The sequence below is a fragment of the Apodemus sylvaticus genome, chromosome 7, assembly GCF_947179515.1.
Source record: "Apodemus sylvaticus chromosome 7, mApoSyl1.1, whole genome shotgun sequence".
NCBI classification, from domain to species: Eukaryota; Metazoa; Chordata; class Mammalia; order Rodentia; family Muridae; genus Apodemus; species Apodemus sylvaticus.
The window spans coordinates 56,435,444-56,459,690 of NC_067478.1; the positions used below are offsets into that span (position 1 = coordinate 56,435,444).

At 44.4% G+C, this 24,247-nt stretch overlaps 1 protein-coding gene across 1 annotated transcript in view; it reads right to left on the bottom strand.

The window, feature by feature from the left end:
* Nedd4 (NEDD4 E3 ubiquitin protein ligase) overlaps positions 1 to 15,793 on the bottom strand; it is an 85,880-nt gene extending 70,087 nt beyond the window's left edge. Inside the window, exons 1-5 of the mRNA XM_052187823.1 lie at positions 15,624 to 15,793; positions 9,193 to 9,355; positions 8,005 to 8,078; positions 370 to 448; positions 232 to 270 (exon numbers count right to left, since the gene is read on the bottom strand). Of these exons, the coding sequence (XP_052043783.1) occupies positions 232 to 270; positions 370 to 448; positions 8,005 to 8,078; positions 9,193 to 9,355; positions 15,624 to 15,682 (414 nt within the window). The 5' untranslated portion in view covers positions 15,683 to 15,793. The remainder of the gene's footprint in view (positions 1 to 231; positions 271 to 369; positions 449 to 8,004; positions 8,079 to 9,192; positions 9,356 to 15,623) is intronic.
* Between the last annotated feature and the right edge of the window lie 8,454 nt (positions 15,794 to 24,247).

Sequence of the window (24,247 nt, forward strand, 5' to 3'; positions counted from 1 at the left end):
AGTTCGAGGCCAGTCTGGTCTACAGAGTGAGTTCCAGGACAGCCAGGGCTATACAGAGAAACCCTGTCTCAACAAACCCAAATCCCCCCCCCCAAAAAAACAAAAACAAAACAAAACAAAAAAAAAAAACTCTAGGCAAGTTCCAAAGTATTATTTTAAAATATTTTAAATGAGTACTTAATGGTACCTACATAGAAAAAAAATTTTTTAATAAAATAAAATAGTACTTACTCTGAACAGTATTTCTTCATTCCATTTTGGATTCAAAGACTAAAAGACAATAAACATAGTATAATTTGTTTTTTAAAATAACTTGCCATAGAATAAACAAAGTTTATTAGACATCTTTCAAAGCTGGCTGAAGCTAACCTTTTTGATGGTTTTTGTCTGCACGCTGGTAAGGACTCCGCTCATAGGGTCATACAATGTCACTCTTACATAAGGATCACTGTTGAAAGTTAAAAACAAAGAAGTTTTAGTACTGAGTCCAACTGCTCAAATTATTAGATTTTCAGTTCTACTATTTCTATTATCTTGTACCCTAAAAAAACAGGGATCTGTTCAGAGGCTAAGCAGTTATAGAAACTTACACTTTGTTAGAAACATTAATTACCACATCCGTAAAATGACCAAGGATTTAGAGTGCAGCACTTGGGGGAGAGGGTGCTGCCTTGACAGCAGCACAGTGGAGCTGGCTCTGGAGGCCAGGGTGCAGGGGAGCTGGCCCTGAGGGCATGAGAGCTAGCTGACCCTGCCTCCTGCTGATGGCAGCATTGGGTGGGCAAGCCAGAGCAGAGCTGGAGATCTCGTCCTAATGGTGCTGGTAAGGGAAGCTGGTGGGTCGGCAAACTCTGCTACCACTCAGGCCCAGATCCAGGGTTCTGAATTGGGCCATCCCAAAATCCATCTGAGAATGGCTGAGACATGTGAAACGGCCAGTCCTGCAGGGTATCCATAACACAGAGCAACAGGGTATCTGGGAGGAGTCCTGATGAAGATCTAATATTGATGTATCACAGATCTTGAACCAGACCACTGATTCATTGCAATGAACATTTTCTAGTGAAGATGTGTGAACAGAGGGATAGACTGTGGGACACAGTGTGACTCACCACAGCTCCCACGATGAGATGTTTTCCATGCTTTTTGTTTGCTTGCATGGTTTTTTATTTGGGGGTGGGGAAGGTTGCAAGGGCAAAGGATGGATATAAAGGAATGGAGATGAGCAGGACTGGGGTGCAAGATATGAAACTCACAAAGAACCAATAAAAAGAAGAAAAATGATAGTAAATAGTGGAAATAAAAGATTTAGAGAGCAGACCTCTTAATCATTCTTATAAACTTTTTAGATATTTTGAAAAACTGCAATTAAAAATTACATCTTCAGCCGGGCGGTGGTGATGCGTGCCTGTAATCCCAGCACTCTGGGAGGCAGAGGATTTCTGAGTTCGAGGCCAGCCTGGTCTACAGAGTGAGTTCCAGCACAGCCAGAGCTATACCGAGATACCCTGTCTTGAAAAAACAAACAAACAAAAGCAAACAAACAAAAAAAATTTTTAAAAAAATTACATCTTCCCAGGCACAGAGGGGCACACATTTTAATCTGAGGCCTGCCAGGGCAACATGGTTAAATCCCTGTCAGAAAAACAAATATACACCCAAACAAAAAACATGTTATAGAAGCCCTTTCATTTTTTTTTAAGACTTAGTTTATTTTTTTAATTCATGATTGAGTGTGTGTGTGTGTGTGTGTGTGTGAGACGCCCATGTAAGTCAGTCAGATGGTATCAGGTTCCCTAGAGCTAGAATTACAGAGCCATCTAACTAGCATAGGAAATAGGAACAGAACTCAGGTTCTCTCCAAGAGGAGCAAGATGGCTCTTAACTGACCCATTTCAGAAACCAGCCCCAGAAACCCTAGAGAGGTTTAGCTGTACGTTTTGAAACTCCTCTATTCCTGACTCCTATTAATCCCTTCCTCTAGCAAAACAGAGCATGTCTTTTTCTTCCATTTTCAGTAAAGTTACAAGAGAACAATTGGTAATAACTTACATAGCAATTACTCCACATCAAACCCTGTTCAAACCGGCTTTTGTGAATCAGAGTCAGCTACTAATCTTTTCTCCAAGTTGTACAGACTACACAGTAGTGAGAGGGTGGGGCTGAGGCTACAGCACTGCTCCACAGAAAACAGCACTCAACACAAAGACCCGCTTCCACAATCCAGACCCACAAGCGCTTCAAAACCAATAAACAAACAAAAAGCATGTTACAGAGGCCCTTCCATTTTTTAAGACTTAGGTTTTTTTATTCATGTTTATGTGTGTGTGCGTCTGTGCGTGCAAGGGCACAGACGCCATGGAGGTCAGTCTACTTTCAAATACTCACGTCTGGATTCTTACACCATTCTCAATGTGTCTTCTTTCTCTTCCTCTATCCCTAACAGGTCATCATGCAGCCCAGGCTGGCCCTACGCTCTCTATGTAGCTGAGGACCTTGATTTTCTGATGTTTCTGCCTCGACCCCATGAGCTTATATTACAGACTTGCATCACAACCAGTTCTTGTGTTCACAGCCAGGACCTACATCCTAGGAAGCCAGGCCCACCCTCACTCTTTCTTAAGCCTTTACTGTTGTAAATTTCAAGCTGATTTGCCTCATCACTTGGCCTCCTGGTCATCTATATTTCCCTTTCTAATCTCATCCATAGTTTTTACAATTATATAATATCAAATAAAAACTGTAAAAATTGCTGTGTACAGTGGCACATGCCTTCAACCCCAGCACTTAGGAGGCAGAGGCAGAAATCTCTGAGTTCCAGACCATTATCACTACATGAGACCCTATCTCTCAAAAAAGGAAAAAAATCTAACTCCAACTAACCCAGATAGCTTGCCATGTAGACATTTCTGTTTTGTCCCATTCAGTGGTTCTGCACATTTTTAATTCAAGTTTTTATTATATTGCTAGAGTTATAAGATATATAGAGGAGAGTTCAAACTATATATCTTACCTTACCAGGTGTATGATTGCTTCTTTATTATGGTATAAATATTCTCTTAGGTCTTTAAGAGTGCATTATGGTCATAGTCTTCGGTCATGACTGAGCAGACCACCTACCTACACACACACACACACACACACACACACACACACACACCACGGGAATGGGGGAGGGGATGTTACAGTTTTCTATTTCTTTTCCTCAGTATGGCTAATTCATTCATTTCCCTCCTGGGATCATAAATCACAGTAGATGCTGCCTGACCTCCCTGTAGAGCCACACTCACTATGCACTATGCAGATATATGTATCAGTGACTACTTCTCAGGCATAGTGTGATGCCACTTACTCTAAACTCATCAGTTAAAAATACAAATTCACGGGGCTAGAGCGATGATGGTTCAGCAGTTAAGAGCACCAACTGCTCATCCAAGAGGTCTGGAGTTTAATTCCCAGCAACCACAAGGTGGCTCACAACCATCTATAATGAGATCTGATGCCCTCTTCTGGTAAGTCTGAAGAGAGCAATGGTGTATTCATATACATAAAACAAAGCTTTAAAAGTCAAATAGAAATTCACATGGGCAATACCCAAATGTTCTCACCCACATTAGCCACCACACGCACTCCCAGGGCTCCCCAGCTGCCACAGCCTGGTGAGGCTCATTTCCTTCTTCTGAGGTCTATTCAGTTACGGACCATTTCTGTGATTTTGAGTTGCCTCTCTCTGTTCACCTGAATGACATCCTGAACCCAACTTCTCTCCTGGAAATGGGCTCCCTTCCTGGGAATAAAGAGCCTAGATCCAGATCAGACCAGTCCCAGGGCATTGGCCAAGATATTCAAATCCTCTGAGGCCCATCTGCTGACTTGAGGTTCTATCACAGGATGAAGAACCACAAAAGCAGTCTGAAAACACAATGAAACCTCTGGAGCATCGTAAGGACAGATCTAGAGTTTACAGACATCCCCTGAGACCTCATGTCCAAATTAGAAACAAATACACAAGAGTTATTACTTCATGAGATGTGTAACAGTGGATCAAGGTGAAGACTCAAGGGCCTTCTAAATCATACAGACTGTGAATAAACACACTCATTTAAGACACTAAGCTGTTATTAATATTATCAGGCAGCAAAAGATAGATAATCCTCACACAGCCCGTGACCGTCAAGGTACAATATATATTTGAATGTCTATTTTGCAGTAAAGAATGTTTGCTCTGCACCCATTAGGGTGTGTTCTTAAGTCAAAGACATTGGTAATACTATACAAATTTGTTTTTATTGTTTATTTTAAAGATGTATTTTTCTGTTTAATTTTGGGTGTCTGGGGGGAGGAGGGCTAAGCCTACACACGCTGCTGCCTGCAGAGGAGCTCCGGTCAGCTGAGGGCTGCCCGACATGGGGCTCTGCAAAGGCAGCGAGCACTCACAATGGCTGGGCTCTGTCTCTCCAGCCACATGTGATTTTCTTTTAAAAGTATGTTTTAACAATTTTGAAAAAGGTTTAACTGTCTTTTATCCATTATTATAAAATTTTCTAGTTTTCCTTTAATTCTGTTAAATTTTGAGCCATACACCTTCCAGTTCTGGTAACAGGCATATACCCATTTCTGATTATTATATATTCCTGATGATTTTATCATTGTGAAATACTTGGAAATACCTTCATGTTGAGCCGTTATTAAAATCAGATTTTAATTTTGTTTGTTTATTGGTTTTTCTTTTTCTTTTTTTTTTTTTATTTTTTGGGTTTTTGGATTTGGTTTTTTTGAGACAGGGTTTCTCTGTGTAGCCCTGGCTGGCCTCAAACTTAGAAATCTGCCGACCTCTGCCTCCCAAAGTGCTGGGATTACAGGCAGGCACCATCACCGCCTGGCGGTTTTGCTTTTTCAAGACAGGGTTTCTTACTATTGTATAATCCTAGCCATCCTAGAATGCTCTCTGTAGACCAGGCTGATGCAGAGATCACCTGCCTCTGCCTGCTGATCGCTGGAAATCAAGACGTGTGCCTCCACTGCCCGACTTGTGTTCACTTTTACCCTTATCACACCATGTTTGCATCCATTTCCCCGACTTAGCTGTATCATTGTATTTAAGTATATGTTTTTTAAAGATTTGCTTCATTATTTATACATTATTTATTTAAAGAATGTATGCCTCAGTGTTTTGTGTACATGTAGTACCTGCCAAAGTCAAAAAAAAAGGGTTAGATCTCTGGGAGCTGGATTTACAGACATCTGTAAGCCATCTGATATAGGAGCTCAGAACCAAAATCCAGTCCTCTAAAATCCAACAAGGACTCTTCACCCTGAGAGAACACCACCTACAACACAGCTGTCTCTTCATCTCTGCCAATGCTGCCAACACACCCTCTACATAATGACTACCCAATCTTTCTGTCCCTGCTCCATGATCCACATCTGTCATCGCCAGGGATTCAGCACTGACCACTCCAGCCCTAGATTCTTGAAGCTATCACTATGTAGCTAAGCCTGGCCTAGAATTCAAAGTCCTCCCGAGTGCTAGAATTACAGGCACGGGTCAGTTTTATTTTCTAATTTCTGCCTCTTTACTTCTCTCCATTAATATTCCATGTTGTAATTATTACATGATTGAATACAAGTATATTAGCTCATGTTTTCCTTCCCTTGTCCTATCCCCTTTTTAAAAAATTGTTTTAAACTGGCTTTTTTATTGCGTCATGAATTTCAGCTGGACAGAGGAGGTGCTCGCCTCTAATCTCAGCACTTGGCAGGCAGAGGCAGGTGGATTTCTAAGTTCAAGGTCAGCCTGAGCTACAGAGTGAGTTCCAGGACAGCCAGGGCTACACAGAGAAACCCTGTCTTGAAAAACCAGAAAAAAAAAAAAACTTTTTTCATTTTAAAATTTCTGCTTTTACAGCTATGGTGTACAAGTATGCTTGCATAGCTATTGTGGTGGTGGCAAATGCCCTTAAATGCAGCACTTGAGAGACAGATGCAGGCAGACTTGAGTACAGATCAGCCTAGTCTACTGAAGTTTCAGGACAGCCAGGGCTATAGAGCAACTCTGTAAAAAGAACAAACAAACCAACAACAAAAACCCTCCAAATTTCTGCTCTTACAAAACCTAAAATTCTTCACATTAGCGTTGATGGGTGGGATATCTACGTTTTCTATTGTATGCCTTAATGATTCACTTGCCTATGCTTTCTTTCTATTATACCTGCATTCCCCCATACAGGTTTACAGCAGACACACACCCCTGTGCTTGATGCGGTGATTCCGTGGGCATTCCGATCTCTTTTACTGATAATATGAATCCATAAGACAAAGTTGTGAGTCGTGACTCCAGTGGGCCCTGTACACGGTTGAGCACTTACTGCTCTTGCAAGGGACCCAAGTCTGATTCCCAGCACAAGCATGGCAGATCTCAGCCATCTGTAACCACAGTTCCAGGAGATTCAATACCCTCTCTGATCTCTGTGGACATCAGGTATACATACACATACACGAAGACAAAACACCCACACACAGAAATAAAACTTTTAATAAAAAAATGTATCTGTAGATTCCAGGTATTTATCACTTCTGATGCTCTTTTCCTTTCTCTTCACCAGGAGCTTTAACCTGCTTTAACATTTCTTCTTTAAAAATACTTAAGTTGTGTGTGTACATGTGAGTGCAGTGCCTGTGGAGGCCACGTGAGGGCGCCAGATCCCCTAGAGTTGGTCACAGGCATTTCCCTGGGAATTCTCAGTGAGAGCAACACAGGATTGCCAGGAAAACTCTCCAACCCATTTGTGCATTTCATTGACTGTTTTACAGATTTAGACACTTATTCTTTAAAGATATTTTATTTCATTACTTAGCTCTCTGCTCTTTCTGAAACGTAGTTAAAACAAACCTTTCTTCTTTGTCATCTTAAAATTGGTAAATGATTCCCATTAATCTATTGTCAGTTCATCTTTGGCAACCAAAGTGCTTTAATTTCAAATATTATATATAGTTAGTTGTAGAATTTCCACCTTATTTTAGTATTTATTTATCTATTGATTTATTTAGGTCTCTACTTCATTCCTGAGACTTCCAATGTTTTGACTGACCATGAACATATATTGTTTGTTTGTTTGTTTGTTTCTTTTCCACCCAGTTTTTGTTTCGTGGAGACAGTGTCTCACTATGTAGCCCTAGCCACCCTGCAACTCACTGCATAGACCAGACTAGCCCTGAATTCAGAGATCATCCTGCCTCTGCCTCCCGTCCCATCCTACTCGCATGTTCTTTACTGATTAGCACTGTATTACACTTCCCTGGCTCTTTATAGGCAGTGACTACATGCTGTACCATGGACACTATAAGCTGAGTTACAGAGACTCTGAGGTTCCATTATCTTCCTGTGTTTATCTATCTCATTTGGACAAGGGTCACAAACTCTGTTGGGCAATAACTCTCTGCTCAGATCTTCTGACACCAGCTGAGAGTCCACCTCATTTTCTCCCAGAATCCTCACCACTGCCATGCTTCCTTCCAGTCTGTTGTCTCATTTCTCCAACTCCTGCTCCAGGTTTTCGGCTGTGGAGACTACCAACTCCCACTCCAGGTTATAATTCTGCTTGGCTTCAGCCTAATTCCTCTAAGGGAACCCTCCACACCATGGCTTCTCTCCAGTGTGACTCCAGCCCATTACTCCCCTAGTTTGCTCATTTGATACTCAGAGCTATTTTTTCTATTCCAACAAGAGATTATGATGATTATTATCTGCTAAAGGATTTAGAGAATTAAAATTTTATGAATTTCTGGGGCAATATACAATCATAAAACTATAACTATAATTGTCTTTAATATTACAAATCCAGTGATTCAGATACCAAGAAAATAATCAAACACCTAGTCTCTAAGGATCTCACTGAGTACCAAAATTTGCTATTATCACTCAGATTTTCATTTAATCAAAGCTCATGAAAGAAACTAAGCAATGCTATCTCTGTGAAGCCCAAGCCCATGCATTATGTTTACCTGGCTCCCAAGATGTCTTTCTTGGCTAGGCCTATGCCAGCGATTACCTTCACTCTCACAACTCGAGTGTCGTCCTAAAATACAAAAAGTTTTATTTTCATGTAATTACAAGTTATCTAATACAATAGTAACTAGAACACTAAATTCAAAGAAATATTTAAAAGTAAGTAATCTGATTGAAAGCTACATAAAAGAAAATAAAGACAAAATTTACCATTTTTAGATACATTTGATCACACAGACAAAAAAAAGCAAAGAACTGGGGCTGGAGAGAATTTCAGTGGCTAAGAACACTGATTGCTCTTCCAAAGGCCCTGAGTTCATATCCCAGCAACCACATAGTGGCACGCAACCATCCGAAATGAGATCTGACGCCCTCTTCTGGGGTGTCTGAAGACAACTCCTTAGATATAATAATAAATCTTAAAAAAAAAAAAGCAAAGCAAAGAACTAAAGTCAAGCTAATACACACAGTAATTTAGCCTTTTTATAAGAAAATCTTTTTATAAGAAAATCTTTTTATAAGAAAATCTTAATGGCAAATTATGACTAAGGAAGTTATAATTGTTTCTGTATTCATAACATGAAATCAAAAGCTCATAATCATTTGTAATTACTAAGAAAAGGTAATTTTTAAAGTCCCTTTAAAATTTACAAATAACAGTGAACACACTATGATTATTACAAATACCAATGACCTTGCATGTGGAATGAAGTCTTATGGGAGAACTTCCTTGTCTTAAAAGAAATGTATCATCTGAGAGGAGCTAGGGCGAAGAGTTAATGGGGTGAAAATGATCAAATTACATTGTATATGGCTAGGGGTGGTAATAAACCACTTTAATCCCTTGGAGCCACCCCTAGAAGAATTCAAGACCAGCTTGATTTACATCGTAAGTTCCAAGCCAGTCAGGGCTATATAATGAGATCCTGCCCAAAATTAATTAACTAGCTAATTAATTAATTAATTGTGAGGCTGAGAAATGGCTCAGCAGTTAAAAGCATTAGCTGTTCTTCCAGAGGACCTGGATTCAATTCCTGGCACCTACATGGTGGCTCACAACCATCTATAAGTCCAATTCCAAGGTCTGAAGAAGCCCTCATCTGGTCTCTTTGTAACACTAGGAACACACAACATACACAGATACACAAACAAACAAAACGCTCACACATATAAGTAAAACATACATTGTGGAGCTCCAGATATGGGTCAGCAGTGAAGAGCACGTGCTCCTCTTCCAGGGAATTCGGATTCAGCTCCCAGCATCCACACGGCGGATCGCAAGTGTCTGTGACATCACTTCCAGGGGATCCGCCACCCTCTTCTGTCTTATCCACGCAAAACTCCCATACCCATAAAAATAAAAAAGAAATACATTGTTATGAAATTCCCAACGAGTTAATAAAAATATTATAGTTCCTAAAGCAATACGTAACAAGATATTCAGGGGGAAATGGCACAAATTCTGTAACTTATTCTCAAGTGGCTCAACAAATAAAAAGTTGGATGTGAGTCTGTGCATGTGCAAACAAAAGGAAATGAAGGTAATGTTTCCAAGCAGTGGACTATACTGTTATATCCTCTCAACTATCCTACAGATTATAAATAGTTTAAATCAAAAAAGGGTAGGTATTCTAGATTCATTTCAGATACTGGGAAGAAGTATCCCAACAAAAAACAACTTAAGGGCTGGAGAGATGGCTCAGCAGTTAAGAGCACTAACTGCTCTTCCAGAGGCCCTGAGTTCAAATCCCAGCAACCACATGGTGGCTCACAACCATCTGTAATGAGATCTGATGCCCTCTTCTGGAGTGTCTGAAGACAGCTACATATACATAAACAAAAATCTTTTTTAAAAAAAAGCAACTTAAGGGATTTATTTGGTTTACAATTTCTTCAGTCTTTCATCAAGGGGAAGAAACCAAGGCCAGGACTCCAGCAGCTCTCCCATCTACCACAGGCAGAGCAGAGGCTTGCTGGCCATTGCCCGGCTTTCTCTTACACTATTTGGGACCACTGCCTCAGAGTCTAGGGCCGTCCAGTACAATGCAAACTTCCACACACTCAGTGCAGAGCCTGTGTTCATTCTCTTATTTACAGACTCATGCTAACTGTGCTGGCTAATTTTATGTTAACTTGACACAGCTACTGCCATGAGAGAGGGAACCTCACTATGGAAAATGTCCTAAGACTAGACTGTAAGCAGGTACTTTTTAATTAGTGAGTGATTTGAGAGTGCCCAGTCCACTGTGGGCCAGGCAACCCTGTGCTGGTGGACTCAGGTGCTTTGAGTCCCTGCTCTAATTCCTTCAATGATGAACTACAATGTGGCCAGTGTAAGCTAAGTAAAGCCTTTTCCTCCCCACCTTGCTGTTGGTCCTAGTGTCTCTTCAGACAATAAATAAGACACGAAGACAGGTGAGAATAAGTCACTAGAGCTGTGTGCCGCTCACAATAGATTGGGTCTTCTTACATGAAGTAACCATCAAGACAACCCCCACAGGTCTGTTCACAGACCAACCTGATTCAGATAACTCTTCATTGAGATCCTTCTGCCTCATATTTGTACATGGCTTTAATGCTGGCACTCAAGAGGTAGAGGCAGGCTGATAGATCCCTGGTCTATATAATGAGTTCCAGTGCTACACAGTAAAACCCAGCCTTGATATACATATTTTTTCATATACATATGTTCAAAATTATAGAAGATACAGAAACAAAATTAATAAAAATGCACAAACTTTAATTGGTAATGTTAAAAACACTGTTGATGGACATGAGAAAAATAATAAATGGAGATATTCTCTGTGCTTGTGGATAAAAATATTTAATAAGTTGTCTATTTTCTCCAAAGTAATATATAAATCCCATATAATTCCAATCTCCAATTCCTTGAATTTTTGTGGTCTTAATGACTTGAGAGCCCATATTGAAATATAAAAACAAGATACTAAAAATGGCACCCAATTACTATCTTATACAACATGCATAAGAAACGAAATTCACTGGGCAGTAGTAGCTCATGACTTTAATCCCAGCACTCAGGGAGGCAGAGGCAGGCAGGTCTCTGAGTTCACAGAGTGAATTCCAGGATAGCCAGAGTTACAAAGAGAAACTCTGTCTTGAAAAAAACAAAAACAAAAACAAAAATAAAGAAAGTTCACAAGAGTGTCAGCAGAATGGCTCCATGCAACCTGGCACTCGCAGCCAAGTCTGGTGACTCAAGTTCAATTCCTGAGACCTCCATGGTATAGAGCTGATTCCCACAGTTGTCTTCTAACTTCCATTCATGCACCATGGCACACGAATACACACACACACACACACACACACACACACACGCACGCATAAATGTAATTTTTAAATCTCAGAAGAACTCACAAGAATTACTTCACCTTTCTATGAATTTGAGCAGGAGAGATTCTGGGCTGGGGGCACAGCTAAGTCATATGCCCACATTGCTGGATGCTCTACATACATACATGTAGCCAGGAGCATATAAACCTTAATCCCCCTGCCTCCATTTCTAGATCTGTGATTACAGGCATGCACCACCACACCCATAAACTCAGTGCTCTTGCTAGACAAGCACTTGACCACTAAGCTACAGTCCAGCCTCTGACACTAGCATTCTTTTTGGTTATGGTTTGCCTTGATTATTTCTAATTAGATGTTTGTGTTTGTGTGTGGGTCCCTGTGGAGGCCAGCAGTGAGAGGATCCTGTAGAGTTCAAACAACAGGCTTGTATGTGTGCTGCCTAATGAGTGCTAGGAACTGAGCTCAGGTCTTCTACACAAGCAGTAAGTGCTCCTAACTACAGAGCATTCTCTCCAGCCCTCAATACTGTAATTCTTTTGTAGAAAAATTCAATCTGCCTAAACTTAACAATTGTCAGCAGAAAAGCCAAAATCACACCCTTCTTTTTAAGCATCCCCACCCAATCTTCAGTAAGTGCATCTAGTTAGGAAACCTACCTCTCACAAACACTAAGTGGGAAACAATTCCCAGCCTCTAAAAGCTGGCAGTCCCCTGGGAGGACATCAGACCCACTTCCTTTCTCTCCCAAAGACTGGGGAGAAATGCCCAGCACCTCTAATCCCACCTCTAATGTGATAGGAAGCCGACAGGCAGCTCTCTGAGTTCCAGGCCAGCCTGATCTACAGAGTTCTCCAGATTATATAGTGAGACCCTGTTTCAAAAAAGAAAAGCGGTAATGAGTTATTTTCCATAGTTAATCCTAAATGGCCATCAGAGCAAAACCATGTAAATTATATTATACTTCTTTATTTATCTAATGCTTTCTCAGTAAAATTTCTGCAAACAGAACCTCTTTCCAGACTACACATAAAAGAACTAAAACTCACCGAAAAGTGAGGGAGATATCAGATCCAACTTCAGCTTGCTTTAATACCCTCCCCGTCATCCAGTGAGTCCGTGCCTAATCACTCTAAGATTAAGCCAGAAATCTCTATACTCCATGCCATTTTTATTCATCTTTCTCCTTGTTTCTGTTTCAAATTTGTTTGACTCCATTTCCTTCTTTTGGAGACAGGAGCTCCCAGCACAGCTCTGGCTGGTCTTAGTCAAGCGATCGTCTGGCCCTGTCTCCACCCGACATGACAGGTGTGTGCTGATGCACTGCTCCTTGACCTTAGACTTTTTTTTTTTCCCTGAGAAAAGGTCTCATTATGTAGCCCAGGCTGTTCAGGACCTTGCAATATAGCCCACACTGGCCTGGAACTCATAGAACTCCTCTTGCCTGTCTCCCAGGTGCTGGTATTAAAAGCATGGGCTAACACATCTGGTGTATGCAGTGTGGGATATTGAATCCATGGCTTCAGACACAGTAAGCAAGCAGTCCACCAACTAAACCACACCCCAGCCCAACCACTTTTAATCAACAGCAGCAGGCTGCCTACTCTGACTAGTCTGAGCTCGAGATGACACAGCTGCCAGGTTTCCATCTTTAAATAAAGAATAAAATGTGTAGGGAGGGGGATGTTGTGGTATGTGTGTGTGTGTGGTGTGTGTGTGGCATGTGGTATTGTGTGTGTGTGTGTGTGTGTGTGTGAGCGTGCACTCGCTCCAAGCTCCCATTTGGTTTTGTGATAACCAATCCAAATGTTATTTTTTGTGATCAGAAAATAAATGCCAAATGACAGCAATGAGCTTCCAACTACAACCAGAAATCAAGCCATTTCTGTCTCTTTCACCAGACAGTGAATTCCTTAGGGACTGGCAGTCTTTTATCCTCTGTATCCCTGGTGCTTGGCACACCACGCACAGAGCGTTAATGAACGTCTGCTGAGTAAATATTAATAACCCAATTAGCATCGCAGTGGAAGATGCTTACAACCATGTCTGTCTTCTTACCTAACTCCCTTAGTGAACACATAGTAGACACAGAAATAGGGGAGAAAATTTGAGTCCCAGAACCCACATCTAGACCTTTATCATGGGGATATAAAAGGCCCTGGGTCATAAACTCTTCAGCAGTCCAGCGAGTCCTTACTACAAGGTGGAGCTCCTAGCCCCCACCCCCACTGTTGCTGAGCACCCCCACCAGCTGCCACCCAGCTCTGTATTTCAGCTGAGCAGATGGAAAAGACAATCTGGAATACACAGTGGGCCGAGGGAGAGAAAAAAAGACAAAGATAATTTTAGCAATATTTAGTCTGTGACCAGCTAGCTCTGCTAGGAGGAGGTAAGAAGAGAAATCTGGGGGGCTTGAGATCCTCCACATTGGGTGGGTATGCAGCAGGCAGGGTGAGAGGAAAGGCATTGAAGCCACAACACAGCAGTTTCTCCTAACTCCTATGCAATAATGGGGACTGCTCAGACTGCCGCCCCTGGCCACAGGAGGTGGAGGGTTGCTCTGAGCAGCTAGAATCTATCTGCCTGTTACCACATTCTAACCATTACTCGAGAACTGGACCTGTTTCTAAAGGTTTATTTATTTAGCGTGAGTGATTTGCCTGCATGTGCTTATGAGCACGTCTATGGCTGACTTCCACAGAGGTCAGAGAGGGCATCATTTCTGATCACCATGTGAGTGCTGGGAACCAAACCTAGGTGCTCTGTAAGAGCAGCAAGTGCTCTTAACTAAGTCCTCTCTACAACCCACCGAGCTGGTAATAGCCCAACAGAACTTACTGCTCCCGTGACTCAGTACCCACTCACTGGCCTTTCTTTGGTCTCTCTTCCCCAACTGCTCTACCCAGCTCCAGTGATAACCAATCTACCCTTAACTTTTAAAATAAAGATACAATCTTATTTGTGTGTGTGTGTGTGTGTGTGCTAGTACCACAGAGGCTGGAGGACATCAGATCTACAGCTGGAATTACTGGTTATGAGCTGCTCCACCAAGGTACTGTACTCTGGTCTTTTACAAGGGCTCTCAACCACTGAGCCACCTCTCCAGCCCCTTTACCATCAACTTTTATAACAGCAACTTTCTAGATTTCCCATGAGTAAAGTAGCCTCTCTCTAGGCCTGGCTTACTTCATTTGATATGTTCTCCATTCCACCCATGTTTTAAAAAAAAAAAAAATATATATATATATACACAAAAGAGGACTGCCTAAAAAATTAAATTCTAACCACAATACATACATGCGTGCACACGCACGCACGCGCGTGCACAGAAACGTTTTCAAAATATGTTGCAATAGTTATTTTAGGTTAAAAAGTGCCCGCTGTGTATTAACAAAAAGCTCTTAGGGAAATGGGAAAAACTGGAGGGCGCCATTACAGTAGTGTTTGGAGGTACCGGAGAAAGGAATAGAAATTGGGGGCTGGGAATTTTCAGCTAATTGAGTCCAATCTTGATAAACGGCACATGTGACCGCTAGATTAAGTAACAGAAACCCGCAGATTGGATTCACAACACACACACACACACACACACACACAATCTGAAAGGATCACTGTTAAAGACTTCGAAGTCTCGAATGCCCCACCCATTAGAGACAACCGCCAGCTCCATCGAAGCCCTCCTCAAGAGGGCCCCACTTTTAGAGAGCGCGAGGCAAAGTCGCGATCAAGTTGTTGTTCTTTAACAGACGGTTTTGCCTGCCGCAAATCCTTGGGCTGCAGTTTTCAAAGCCAACAGATGTGGGGGAGGGGGTTCTTTTAAAGTATTTATACTTCTCTTGCCTTCATTTTTAAAAAATACTAACAAAGGCCTTGAAACAAAGTGTGAACTTCCCACATCTGAGGCTAGCCTCGGAGTAGAAGGAATCCCACCCCACCCCCCTTCGTTCCCACTCTGGCCTTCGGGAAGCCATAGTGGGGAAGTCGCTAAGTTCTGTCTGCTCCCGCTGCGGCAGGAGCTGGATGCCGAGTCTCGGGAGGCCGCCCCACCCAAACCGTCGCCCTCCCGAGAGGGTGAGCGCGCCCAGGCCGCAGCCAGGGCCCCCCGAGGCCGCCTGGGAAGCCCAAGGCCCTGAGCAGCCAGCGTGGCGAGCGGGCGGGGATCTGCTCCCGCAGCGGCCTCGTGCGCGCCTCTCTCCACCTCTCCCTCACCGCCTGCCCCGCTCCGGAGCTCGCGGCCAAGCCCGGCCCCGATCGCCGCTACCCACGCCACGATGAGCCCCCGCGCGGCCCGCAGCCGTCCCGCACCTCGTCCTCCGAAAGCACTGGGGCCTCGGTATCGTCGGCTGCCATGTCCGAGCTCATGCTGGACGAACGGCCACTGCTAGGCTGCAACGACTGGAGAGGAAGAGGAGGAGGCGTCGCTGCGGCGCAGGAGGCCCACTTCGGGAGCGCGCGGGGGTGCAGGGGCGCGCGGCGGGGAAGGGGCGGGACACGCTCTGCGGCTGCGCGCGAGGCTGGGGGGCTGGGTTGGAGCAAGCGTGGCGGGACTCCAGAAACAAGGAGCTCCACAGGGGCGCGCGTCGCGAGGCCCGCGGCGGGGGCGCGCGCGGGGGCGCGCGCGGGGGGAGGGCTGGGGAGGTTGGCGGCTGAGGCCCGCAGCCCCCGGAGTAGGCGGGGGTGGGGTGGAGTGGAGGGTGGGGGAAGGGCCGAGAAACGTGGCTCTTCTGCAGAGAAACTACCTTGCGGTTTTGCTCAACAACAGGTCTCCCCGGGAGCCCGCCACCCGAGTCTGTCGCCTGCAGATTAGGCGTTTTAGCCCCAACCTAAAGCCACGTTTGAAAGCGTGCTCTTGCGGCTCGGGAGCCGTCTCAAGACCGGGAAGGAATGTGCAGGCCTAAGTCTGGCGGGGTGTCGGCCTCAAGGCCAGCCATCAGGCGTAGTCAGCCATCCAAACCTGCATAGCTGAGCCTCCATCGGCGGCGTGGCGGAAAGGCCCCGAAGAAAGGGTGGGGGTGGGGTGGGGTGGGGAGGGAGCCGCTACTCCTCTGTGTTTGGAGAAGCAGCTTGTTGTGGCTCCCAGGCTGGCCTCCAACTCTGCATCCTTCTGACTCACCGCCCTGAGCCTGCAGTACAGGCCAAAATGATAGCATGTTTTTCTATAGTGGCAAAATATTGCGGAAATTAGACTCTCAAAATCTGATCGCAGGGACCGCGAGATAGCTAAGGATTAAAGGCCCTCCAAGCCGGCACCAATGGCGACCGGGACTCCCATATCCAAAACCCCCATGGAGGAAAGAGAACTGACTCCAGCAAATTGTTCTCTGAACGCCACACGTACCTACAAAATAAATAAATAAATATTTTACAGATCTTATTTTAATTTTCCCCAAGAGAATTAAACTAATTCCGAATTCTAAACTAGTCACCGTCTAAAATGCTGATAGGTGTGAGCAATTGGTTGTTTACATAATATCTCATTGAACTTTGGCAGAATCCGCTTCATTCATATTAGCTGTCAGAATTCTGTTAATATGTAATCCACATTTTATCATTTGTGTTAGGACAGATGTAACAGGCAATTACGGGTAGAGTATTCCTGAATAGTCGGGATTATTAGCTTACTTAAATCTAAACACTATCGTGGCTAGCAGTGTAAATTAGTAGTAGAGTGATTTCTAGCACATACAGGCCTAAGTTGAAGACCTAGTCTCACAAATGAGTAACCAGGCAGCTGTAGAATTAACTCTCTTGCTTTGTAAACTCATACATCTGTGTTCTTACAGATTAAGAATAAAATAAGCCAATCATGGTGGCCCACATTTTAGTGACAGCACTCAAAAGGCAGAGAGACTGGGGAAGATCTCTGAGTTAAAGGCCATCTTGATCTACATAGTTGCAGAACAGCAAGAGCTACATAGTGAGACCTGTCTCAAAAACTGGAGAAAAAGAAGAAAAAATCTGAATATATTCATGTGTCTCTTATTTTTGAGAATAATACTTTCTCTTAATACCTCATTGCATTTTTTTTAAATAAAAACAGGGTCTCACTGTGTAGCATTAATTGGCCTGGAATTTACTATGTAGAACTAAGAATGGCCTCAAACTCACAGAGCAGAGCCACTGCTCCCCAAGAGCCAGGATTAAAACTGCACTACCACACCTGGTGCTGGGTATATTTTTTACATTTAATCTTAAGTAGGACATTCATGTTATTTAAACAAGATCAGAAGTCAATTCCATTACCAGTTTTAATATTTAATGATGGAAGAAATTGAAATTGGCAATAGGATCACTGAGAAATCCCCAGGAGATGATTGTGAGCTGAAGCATTTCATAATGATAATCCCAAATCCCAGTATTTGAATCACAGTTCTTTTCTTTCCAGCAGATGAGGCTCATAAGGAAGAATTAACCAGGCAGGTGACTGCATATGCTGAACAGGAAGGCATGCCACCACTCTCCTTCAAGAGAACCTGGAGCGCCTTGTGAAGCTGGCTTCCGAAATTGAAAGGAACTCGAAAGAGAGAAGTGGTTAACTGGTGGTCTGATAACTAACCTCAAGTTGAGGAAGCTATTTAAAATGGAAAACCCCTTTTCTCTATGTATTTATTCCTCAGCTCTATAGGATTTTTATGGAAGATTTTTATGGGATTTTATGGATTGTGTGTGTGTGTGTGTGTGTCTGTGTGTCTGTGTGTCTGTGTGTTCATACTTAGGTGCCACGGTGAGCATGTGGTCAGACTCAACTTTGTGGAGTTGGTTCCTCCTGCCATCTTTACGTGAGTTTAGGCATTGAACATAGTACCTCATTATACTCCCGTTCACAGATCCACGTTTTCTGTCGACTCTGTTCTTCTGAAGAACACTAATACATGTGATAATTGGTTATGGTAATTTTTAAGTATAGTGATGTAGGTATTCCAGACCCAGAGTTGGTTCAGATTTTTAACTCAAATCATTCTTTTTTTATTCTCTTATAAGTATGTAGAAATAAGTCCTGGAAAAGCCAGGGGAAGGCTCCAGCCACCTTACCTTCTTAGGAAGCAAACTGAAGCCCACAGGAAACTGGGGGGATCAAACCTCAGCTTACCCAATCAGAAACTCAAGGGATCGCCACAGAGGTACTTTTCACATAATTCCAGTCAGTAGAGGCAGGGAGGGTGATGAGGTTTCACACTGCCACCTGCATCAGCCTGAGGTCTGCAGAGACCTGTCCTGGGGCAAAACTAGATCCTTAGCCGAAGATAAGAATTTCAGGACTAACCTGTATGAAGCAGAGTTGGAGTTTATTAAATAAAACTAGAAAGAAGAAGCCAGGCAGTGGTGGCTCACACCCATTTGATCCCAGCACTTGAGAGGCAGAGACAGGCAGATCTCTTGTGAGTTCAAAGCCAGCCTGGTCTACAAATCAAGTGCCAGGACAGCCAGGGCTGCACAGAGAAACTCTGTCTTGGGAGAGAAAAAATAAATAAAAAGAAGGGAGAATAAAGCATATAGGAGAACATGGGTATGTGCGTCTCAAAGAAAAGTACTGCTTAAGTGTGTAAGCTGTACACATCATTCGGGTGGCTCAGGTTACATCTCAAAGGGTTGCTAAGAAACCCTTTGTCCTCTCTTCTTGTTAAGTGACATTCTAGAGTGGCTCCAGAGGTTCCCTGAATGGTACTACAGCATTACAGTCAGGTAAGATAAAATCAGGAGCCACTAGGCTTGCACAAGGAGTCGGGACACATTCTTCTACTGTAACTGAGGTTTCTGTTGGGAATCATTATAAGCTGAGGCTTATAGCTGGGCAGTAGGGAAAGTCCTTGCACAAAGCCTAATTGTGTTAGATTTCTTTTGTGCATGTGAGGTGTGTGTGTGTGTGTGCAATGTGTATCATCCAACTACTTCTTCTTCTGTTCCCCACCCTACTATCTTATTTGTATTCTCTCTGACCTGGAAGTCCTTGGGTAGATAAGGCTGATATGCCAGCAACCCCCAGAATTCATCTGTCTTCTCCCTGGTGCCCAGGAGTAACAGCATATGCTGCCAAAGCCAACTTTTTTTACATGGATTATGGGAATAGAACTAAGGTCCTCACATTTGCAAGGCAGACACTTTACCCACTGAGCCCATTCTCTTGTCCTGGAATTCTCCATTCTCATCTGGTAAGTGGCTTCAGCATTCCCGTGTCCATCGTCTTCCCTGTGTGTCTGTCCTGTCTTAGTTCCTATAATGCAGACACCTAACTGAAGCCAACCAAATCATTTCTTTTGGTGTGGATTGGTTGACTGAGAGGATGCGTGAGTGTGCACAGGCATGTGGTGGTCAGAAGACAACTTGCAGGAGTCAGTTCTCTCCTTCCACAGTGCGGGTCCAGGGATAAAACTCAGAACATGAGGCTCAGGTGCAGGAGCTGCCTGCTAAGCCACCTGCTGGCACTCAAGTAGTTTCTTTTCTTCTCTCGGTCTCTGTCTGTCTCACTCTCTTTCTCCTCCTCCTCCTCCTCCTTCTTCATTTTCAGGATAAGGTTTCTCTGTGTAGCCCTGGCTGTCCTGGAACTCATTGTGTAGACCTGGCTATCTTTAAAGTAATTTCTTTACTTTCCTATTCAGTTTTTAAAAGTTGTCAGCTGGGCATGGTAGCCCATGCCTTTAATCCCAGCACTTAGGAGGCAGAAGCAGGCAGATCTCTGTGAGTTTGAGGCCAAGCTGGTCTTGAAATCAAAAACCAAGCCAAACTAAATTAGAACAAACAAACAGGTCGTGTTACCTAAACCTTTGCAGATACTATCACCCAATTTATAAACCAACCTTTACTAAAATGAACCCAGAAATGTTAATGTGCCTGTTTATTTTTCAATGGTTCTGATCTGAGCACAGGAAACCTATGTATTGTCGGGGGCGGGTGATGTTTTTGTGCACTGTGTATTTATATGCTGATCTCAGTATCCACAGATCCGGTTGCAGTCCAAACTTTGGCAATGTCAAGTGTCTCCTGTCTCAATGTTGTGTAAAATGCATTTTCCATCACTCTGGCTAATAAAAAGCTCATCAGCCAATAGCTGGACAGGAGAGGAGAAGACCAGACTCCCAGTCTAGGGAAGAGGGTTCTGGTGGGAACTAGAGAGAGAGAGAGAGAGAGAGAGAGAGAGAGAGAGAGAGAGAGAGATTGGCCTTGAGCAGGTCACCAGGAGAATCACCATTAGGACACTGATGGAGCAGGAGCAGCCAGACTAAGTTGACAAATCATGGGGCATGTGACTGGGTAGCAGTCAGTCACAGACAGGTTAGAATAGGATTAAAATAGATAAGGATCTGCCCAGCCATAGTGCAAAAAGCTTTTTAGTAAATATAAAGTCTCTGTGTCTTTGTGAGGGACCTAGATTAGGCACAGAAAAGCCCAACTCACCTTTACCCAGCATGGGAGGCCATGGCCATGGGGATGAGGGCCTGGTGTCTTACTCTGCTCTCTCTACTGCATTTGCATACCTGTTGTTGGCTTTTCTCCATCACCCTCTAGTTGGCAGCCCCTCTCTAAGGGCTCCTGCTTCACTGGCTGTCAGCCTTTCCCCTCTCTGGGGATGGTAGAAACTCCTCCTGACTTCCCTAGAGACAGAATTATGAACGCTACGCAGTCACTTTGTGGGCAGCTACCATGCTGGAGTCTGCCAGCCAAAGAGCTGTGTAAAGCTCGTACAGGAAGGGGTGGAATCTCCTTTTCTTTAGGCCTCCAAAAGTTATCAGGGAACACAGCCATTGTCCCACACTGACACTCAACAGTGAGGACATGGGTCGGGAAGGGGGCCCTCCTCGGCGACACCCATCTATCTGGCTTCTTATGGGTGTGGGGAAGCTACCTCTTGTATCCGTGCCCTCCCAAACTGGTCTCCTACTGGAGACTCTTAGTTCTCAAAATCAAGGCTATGAACGCCTTCTCCTGAACTTACTTTTCTCACACCAGGATGGTCAGTGGTCTGTATTGAAACTGACCACAGAGGGGGACTGCCCTGTGGGCCTTAATACGGGAAACCCTGCCACTGCCCGGCCTGGCGGGAGGGGAAAGATGGCAGTATCCTCCCAGAACACTAAATCATTATTGAGAAACTTGAGCAGGACTGAGGAGATAGCTTGTTGCTCAAGCATGAGGACCTGGGTTCAGACACATTCCCTCAACACAAACAGGTTAGGGATTGTAACCCTGTGGTGGGGAGGTAGAGATGGGTGGATTCCTGGGGCTGGCTGGCCAGCCACCTCAGCCCACTCAGTGGGCAAATGAGAGACCAGGCTCAGAAACAAGGCAAATGGCTGATGAGGTCACCTGGGGTGATCTCCTGGCCTCTGTTTGTGCCCATGCACACACACATGAATACACACAAATATGTTTTCACAGTAATATGAAAAAGCACAGCCTCTCTGTTTTTTTATGATTTCCTAAGCTTCAGGCCTGTGTTTCACACTAGCTAGCTCTATTGGGATATCATGACAAACATTCAAATCCAGTGCATTGGAATATGCCATCATCCTTACCCCAGTCTCTGGAGATGACATCATTTCCTATTCAGTTCCCAAGGAAACAGTGAGTATCCTTCAATTCATACTTCCTGTCTCTCTCTCTTCGGTCCTCCACCAGTTTACTATATAATAGAAATTGTACTCAATTATTCTCTCCTCTCTCTTCTCTCTTCCTCCTCCTCCTCTTCCTCCTCCTCCCCTCCTATCCTTATCTTACTGATTTCCATAGCATGTCATGTTGTTTCTGATTCTGTTTTGTTTTTATATATTTTTAAAATATGTGTGCAGTTGGGGGAGGGAAGGGGCAAACTCCAAGAGGCCTGCCTGCTGCCACACTGCACAAACAGGCCAAAGACACACAAAGGCCCTTCTGTAATCACGCCACATGGCGAGGGCTGACAGAGGCCCACCTGTTGACACATAACACTCGGGAGGAGGAAGACACCCAGAGACTGGCTTACCGCCTTGCCATGCAGTGCGGGAGAGGGATATCCATAGATCCGCCCACCACTGTGCCACATGGGCAGGCATTAGACACCTACAGGCCTGCTTGCTGCCACACCACATGGCGCAGGCAGAGGAGGTCACCCAGATGCTGCCAGCTACGTGGCCTGCCTTCAGTGGGAGCCACTAGAATGTGCAAGTGTGTGGTGACAGATGGGAGAGAAGAAAGCAGAACAGTTTGGGCATTATGAAAAGAGATGTAACTGGAGACACTAGGGGACAGAGGACTAACCTGTTGTGAGTGGCCAGCCCCTTAGGCCTAAGGTGAAGTCCCAGACTGTGCTATGGCTGAGGGCCGTGTCCGGGTGCATGATTATGCAGCGGCAGGGGTCAGTGTCCTTGTCCCTGGTTCGTATTACCACTAAAGACCATGCAAACTTGCTTGGTCTAGGGCCATGTCCATGTCCATGGGCTGGGCAGAGCTGCCCCGCCCCTTCCCCCTACAGCAGTAGGAAGTTCATGAGAGTTGGGAGAGCTGTTGCTCACCAGCTGTAGCACTCTCCTGGGCAGCACAGTGGAAATGCCCCTGATGGAGACAGCATGGGTGAGCCAGCCCCAAAGTCATGAGAGCCGGAGAGCTGGCCCAGCTCTCTGCCACAGCACTTGGGACAGTGGGCCTGGCACCATGATGGGAAGCACAGTGGAGCTGGCTCTGGGGTCATGAGTCATGTGAGCTGCCCCTGCCCCCTGCTGGCAGCAGTGGCACTGGGTGACTTAGCTGGGGCAGTGCTGGAGAACTGGCAGGCTGACCAACACCACTACCACCGAGGCCCAGACCTAGGGCTTTGAGTTGGCCCACCCTAGCATCTACCCCAGTATCTATGAACTGTGGATCAATCGTGTGAAAGGGCCAGTTGTGCTGATCCAAAGGTACAGAATCTCCATGACACAGGGTAACATCAGGATAACTGAGAGGAGCCCCAGTGAGGCTCCAATATTGATGATGTAGCAGAAGCCAAGAGGCCTTGAGCCAGACCAGTGACTCATTGCAGTGAGCATTTGCAAGTGAAGATGTGTGGACAGAAGGGTGTACTGTGGGACACAGTGACACACCACAGTTTCCACCATGAGATGTTTTAATGCTTTGTTTTGTTTAGTTTTTTTTATATTTTATTTTTTTATTTTCACAGGGGAGGTTACAAGGGCAGAGGCTGGATATGAAGGAATGGGGTGATGAGTGGAACTGGGGTACGTGCTGTGAAACTCAAAAAGAATAAGAACATTTTTTTAAATTGCCTGTGCTGTGCGCATGCACACCTACATGTATACTGGTGCCTGCAGAAGTTACTAGAGGGGGGTCCGATCCCCTACAGCCTGAGTTACAGGCTGCTGTGAGCCAACCAACATGGTTGGTAGAAAACATCCAAGAAACCTTGGGGCTTCTCCAAGAGTGGCAGGGACTCTTAGCCACCGAACCATCACCTAGCTTCCTAATGCCCTTTTGCCTTCTTTCTTTCTCTCTGTCTCTTTTCTTTCTTTGTTTCTTTCTGTTTCTTTCTTTCTCTCTCTTTTCTTTCTTTGTTTCTTTCTTTCTTTCTTATCCAGCTTCCTGATACTATCTATCTATCTATCTATCTATCTATCTATCTATCTATCTATTTAATTATGAGCCTGGCTGGCAAGCCAAGGTCTCAGTTTTCCCTGCGGCACTGGTGAAGACACTGGATCTGCTTACGCTGCCGTCCAAAGGCCAGCTGTGCACATTTGCTCTCTAAATGCAAACGTGGGGAAAGCCTGTAATCAGAACTCCATGCAGCATGTGTGTCTTCAGTAGCCAGCAAACCCTACGAACCATGGCAATGTCCCTGCCGACTACCAGTAACTAAACAATTATCACCATGTGTTTGGTACGAGAAAGTAGGGGATTGGGAAGAGTAAAGCCAGGCAGAAAGTGATGTTAGTGCAAAGGCTCTGGGACCTGGAGCTT